General features: G+C 35.5%; 1 protein-coding gene across 4 annotated transcripts in view; it reads right to left on the bottom strand.

Moving 5' to 3' along the window:
- Positions 1-6,000, bottom strand: part of LOC113828041 (epoxide hydrolase 4) — a 112,547-nt gene that overhangs the window by 26,013 nt on the left and 80,534 nt on the right. Inside the window, exon 5 of one of the 4 annotated variants that reach the window (XM_070121499.1) lies at positions 3,470-4,336. The exons of the other annotated variants lie outside the window; for them this stretch is intronic. Within the exon in view, the coding sequence (XP_069977600.1) occupies positions 3,913-4,336 (424 nt within the window). The 3' untranslated portion in view covers positions 3,470-3,912. Of the gene's footprint in view, positions 1-3,469; positions 4,337-6,000 lie in introns of those variants that run through there. 4 annotated transcript variants of the gene reach the window in all.

Here is a 6,000-nt window from a genome sequence, read left to right as displayed (position 1 = left end):
TGTTACTTCCATTTGTTTGTTTGTTGATTGTTTGTTTGTTATCAACTAACTTAGACACCATGGACACTTTGGTGATGATCTTGTCCATGGTTCAGAACTAGGATTTCTTTTTTAACTCAAAAGGTTATGGACAGGAAAAAAATGCGGTTTGTCTTAGCCTAACTTGTATTCCGTAAAATTTTGGTGGTGATCCAGATCATTTGATAATCCGACCCCCATTTGGGGAGGGAGGTTTGCTCTATTTTGCTCATAGATCAAACTAACTATATATGATGAAGACATAAAGAAAATTAAATGCTCCATATGAACGGTGTATCAAGTTTATTTTTTTATGAAAAAAAAAATATTTTTTAATATATCTAATCATTACGTCAGGTAAAGTAAATAAAAAAAATATTTCGGTAGACATCGAAAAGGGCCGCTGCCACCTAAAAAACGGGTCGGGTGGGAGAATCGTAGGCCCTGAAAATCCTTGAAAATACTTTTAACTCGATTTCTGCATGGTGGGCGAAAATGGCGAAAACAGACCAGACGGTCCCCTTTTTTATAATTGATTTTGTTGCCATTACATAATCATAACATTTTCTGTCTTAAACGAAACGAAAATCGTAATGTCTAAAATGAAGTTGGACACAAATAATTTCTATATGTAACATAAAGCACAAAAATTAAATATGTATAGAATTTTTAAAAATGTCAGTTAGCAAATATCTACAGAACGAGTTTGTACAACTAGCACATTGCATGATTACTCCGGACGTCGTTCTTCACTTAATAAATTTATATTTTATTATTATTATTTTTTTTAGAAACATTTTTTTTCTGTAATTTAACTGTATCATTTTAGCTTGAGGAACTTACGTACACAAATATGTATCTGTAAAAGTATGAACTAAAATTATGACGATCTTCAAAGCCTACCACATGATCAGCCTTGTTTCAAACGTGTCTAGGCGCCAGCTGTTTGAGTTGTGATGATGATGATGGTAATAAGTAAATTATAATAATAATAGCAATTATGATAATGATGATAAAGGTAATATTGATCACCTCAACCTTAGGCCTCAGCCTTCGCCTCAACTAAATTTGCTTGGTCTGTTGTTCTCCCTCTTCCCTCTTCCGTATCGTCTTCATCCCCTTCTTCTATCCCATTCCCAAGGTGTGAGAAACATGGCGAAAGGATAGTAATAGTAATAGTAATAGTGGCTTCGTATCAGTCACGAACGGCCTCCGGGAGCCATGGGCACGGTATTCCCTTGTTTAATTGCCTAGCCCTCATGGGGACCTGAGGGGTGGAGCCCTTCTCTTCCCCATTTCATTCGGGCTCACCATGACCGATAATGAAGATTCTTCATCCTTAATATCATCATTATTATTATTATCATTGTTATTCCTTTTCTTCGAGGCAAGTACATTGTATTGCCGTAGTTAGACCATTAGTATATTCATATTTATTTACACAACTAATAAACATTATTTTTTATTATTGCTGTAATCATCATCATCATCATCATCATCATCATCATCATCATCATTATCACTATTACTATTACTATTATTATTATTATTATTATTATTATTATTATTATTATTATTATTATTATTATTATTATTATTATTATTATTATTATTTTTATTATTTTCAACATTATTATTATTATTATTATTATTATTATTATTATTATTATTATTATTATTATTATTATTATACAAGACAAATGCATAACACAGGTAGTTAGACCGTCCGTTTATGCATATTTATTATTTACATGATTATTCGAGGGGTGAGGAAGTTAGAAGAGGAAGGGGGAAAAGATAAAAAAGGAAGGGGGTAGGGGTGGTTTAAAGAAAATAATGAGATGGGGAAGGGGAAACGGAGGGGATTTAAAGAGGATATGGGGACGGGTATGAAAAGAGGGATGGGGAAGACACAGGAGGACTTCCAGAAAAAAGCTGGAAGGGAGGAGGGAAGGGATAAAGGAGCACAAGAGTGGCAGTTTAAGGAGGGAAACGGGAGCCGTATTTGTGTGTGTGTGTGTGTGTGTGTGTGTGTGTGTATGTGTGTGTGTGTGTGTGTGTGTGTGTGTGTGTGTGTGTGTGTGTGTGTGTGTGTGTGTGTGTGTGTGTGTGTGTGTGTGTGCATACATATATAGCTATTTATACGCACACACACATATGCGTATAAGTATACACACACACCCTGATGGACAGATATACATAGATTTATATTATGTATAAGTATGTCTTTATATTTTTGAAATCCCCTAACTCCTTGATGCAATTTAATCAATGCATCCTCAAACATGTTTGCTCTTTGGAACCTGGTGAAACTTCTTTCTTCTTGTTTGTTTGACTCTACTCTTATACAAAGTGACACACTCCGGGCAGCCAATCATATAATATTTTTTCAGATGTGATTCACATACGTTTCAGATTGGGAATTATATGTTCATAAATTATATGTTGCATCGTATTTTTCTTGATAGAATTTGTATATATATATATATATATATATATATATATACATATACATATATATATATATATATATATAGATATACATATACATATATATATATATATATAGATAGATAGATATACATATACATATATATATATATATATATATATATATATATATATATATATATATATATATATATATATATATATATAAGGGTGAGTAAAGATTCGTACATTTTTTGCAGTATGTCAAATACGTGGTCAGTACGTGGGTAAAATTTGAAATCCATCATGATGTCCATGAAACGACTCCATAAGAATGTCAAGCGTGTCACAGTCGTATGATGTGTTATTAGCTTTCTTTGGATAAATGTCTACAAAATCTTTTTGTTCCTCTACTAAAACTTGGCTCAAAAATAGCAATGGAAAAAATCTGTATCTTGATTTATCAATAAATTACAGGCACTAGGACAAGTAAATGTTGATATTTTTTTCAAAACTCTGTATGTCAGAAAAAGACCGGCGAAACCATGTTTTGTAGCGACTACGAGTCAATATCGAACAATGTAAAAGTGTTGCGGCCTTTGTATTCAGGTGTTGGCATCTAACAGTGCCTAATCGATCTAATTAAAGAAATACATTTTTTTTCTCTTTGCTAGAGCCAAACTCTTATTCAATAAACAAAACACACATGCTACATCATATTCTTCATTACAGAATGTAAAGATGCTTCATCATTGTGTGTGTGCTATGGAACAATTTGTATAATTCTTGTCGGTTATTCTGAATGTCCTTTATCTTGTTCTAAAATCTGTTCATAGTCTAGGCGTTTCTATAGGAAGACGCATCCAAATTCGACTAGTTTAGTGAGAAAATACGTGGTTACTTGTTTCAACTCAAACAACTGTTAGTTAGGTGGTTCCCAGGAGGGTGAATAGCAAAGTCTAAGAACCGACTCTCAATACATGTAATGTATATTTGATATTTTGAAAAAAAAAAAAAAAAATCTTTCTGATAGTCTTTATATATATGCTCGCTCTCCACTTCTGTCATTCATGCAACTTCTTATTTTCCTTTTTGCCTGTACACGTCTATTTACACTATATGTGTATGCGTATAAAAATAGGCATGTCTTTTATCACCAAATCAAAATTCTTATATATAATCATGATATGAATGTGAACTAATAACTATTTTCTCGTCAGATCCAAACATGGATTCAATAAACAGGAAATATGCTCCTTTATAATCATTATAGAATATTAACTGTGCTAAGGTTTATGTGAATACACGGATGCCTCATCGATGCGTGTGTGCGTAGTGTAAGCACTAAGCATTCTTCTTCTGGCGGCCGCAGTGACATCTCTCCCTCCTATTCAACGGACTCCATTCAGGGCAAGCACTCCAACGACGTCTGCTATCTTCTCGGACCCTTTCAACGAATGCCACCTACGTTCGTTCCTCTTCTCCCCGATCCCGAAGGATATCTCGGCTCGCGTTGCCTTCTGGGGCTTCGTGGACACTTCTTGGCATGACGGGGCGATTCGTCGGTTCCTGGCGGGGTCTCCTGGCTTTCCTGGGACACTTGCTGGTGCTGCCCTTTCGTCGGCGCTGTCGGGAGCGGACCTTGTGAGGCACCCTCTTCAGCCCCACTCTCTTCGCGTTGGGGAGATTTCCGACAAGAGGAGTGGAAGGGGACGTTCTCAGGGAGACTTCGTGATCGTCGATCGTCTTGGGCGGGCCGCGTCCGACTGCCTTCTCGGGTAGCCGGGGGCACAGCTCCGGGATTGGTGTTTTTCGCCTTGGATCATCGGGACGGGTGGCGTCTCCTGATGTCATGGGCAGGCGACGTCGCTGTGGACGATGCCCACCACTAAAGGCCATGCATTTAACATTAGTCAAATCCCTCAAAAAAGACGAAGCTCTGCTTCGTCAACCTTACTGAAGATACATAAATAAAGTTATTCCCTTCTCAATAAAAGATTACTAAAATAAAGTGACCACAAAACGGGTGGCTTCTGCGAAGCTCATTCCACCCTATAATGGGTGATGTTTAGAAAAAAAAAAAAAAAGAAACGAAAAGAGTCACTAAAGTCTCGCGCATGGCGGTTAAGCCTGGGTGTTCGACGCTCATCATGTGGTCTTTCTTGGATGTAATGTTTTTGCTCACTTGACTGACTGCCGCGCGTAAAGCCGCAATACCCTGTAATTGTTCAGGTGGTTGGCTGCAGAATTTGGGACCGCCCTATGGATGTTCTTTATCACCAATTTCCGAAGGAGGGAGCAAAACAGTGGGTAATTTCATGTGGAAAGAAAATGGTGAACTGTGAGAATTTCCAGTATCTAATTAACATGTTAGGTGTCGCACCTATTTCAAAATGCGCATCTTGAATAATAAGATTTATGAATCTCGCATGATCAAAAAGAAAGGCCACAAAATAATACTCTAGAGACTATGTACATGTCATTTAAATTAAATATGCATATGTATATGTTTATGTATTATCATTATTATTATTTCTATTATTATCATTATTATATGTATATAAATATATTTTATGCAGTGCGTGTTGTGATACATTCAAATGTGCCATGTCTTCTTTGTTTATTTTACTTCTTTATTATACCATCTCTAAGCTGCAGCATGAGAATTACAAAACTGAATCCACATACAAGCTACGATATAGACCTACAAATAATCGCTGATAATCATCGCCTGTAAAATCAGTCCAATGTGCCGGCATCTAAAATTCCTTAAGTATTTTATTTGTTACCGTTTCTATTATCTCCTTCCCTACACTACCATTCACTAATTCCACCCCCTCTTTCAGCAGAAAGGCTAGATCAGTAGCAACTCGGGGTGTCATGGCGTCTGATTTTGATTACGTCACAAAAGTTGCGATTCTATTTTTAGAAAAAAGTACATAGGGTTTATTATTCGTTTTAGTCTTTTCATTTTTCAAAAAGGATGGAAAATAATGATTTTAATTGTTAAATTTTCATTGAATAATCATCAAAATAGCCCTACGGAGGAGAAGAGTGGGCGATTATGTTTATGCATGAATAATTCTCGTGTGGAATTGCTCCAATGCACTCAATGAATGAATGAAAGGTATTGTTCTTTAGGCGTTCCATGTGCTGCAGAAAATGAATTCGGGCACGTTTCTTTAAAAGGAAGAAGCATGCGTCGCTTATTGCTTGGAAAATTGTCTAGTTAGACTTTTTAAAACTAAATAGACAAAACGTAAAAAATAAATAAAAATGAAATTTTAGTTGGCTACTTGAGGACTTCTACCATGTCAAGCCTGTTCTAAAATTCTTAGAAATGATTTCACATAATGTAGGTCTGTTACAAAAAAGGCTAATTTAAGGTACTATAAGAAAAATCGAGATGTGTAGAATTAGCAGTCATTAGTTGACAGATTATGAAATATACTTCTTTCACTCTGATCCTGGGTCTTGCTAATATCTATTATTATCACCCTTAAGGTGATTATTATAATTACTTACATCATTATATGCTTATTATTATTATTA

This window comes from Penaeus vannamei, chromosome 1 (assembly GCF_042767895.1).
Source record: "Penaeus vannamei isolate JL-2024 chromosome 1, ASM4276789v1, whole genome shotgun sequence".
In the NCBI taxonomy this organism is placed as follows: Eukaryota; Metazoa; Arthropoda; class Malacostraca; order Decapoda; family Penaeidae; genus Penaeus; species Penaeus vannamei.
The sequence above is the reverse complement of the archived record's forward strand: the minus strand, read 5'-3'. Positions and strand labels throughout refer to the sequence as shown.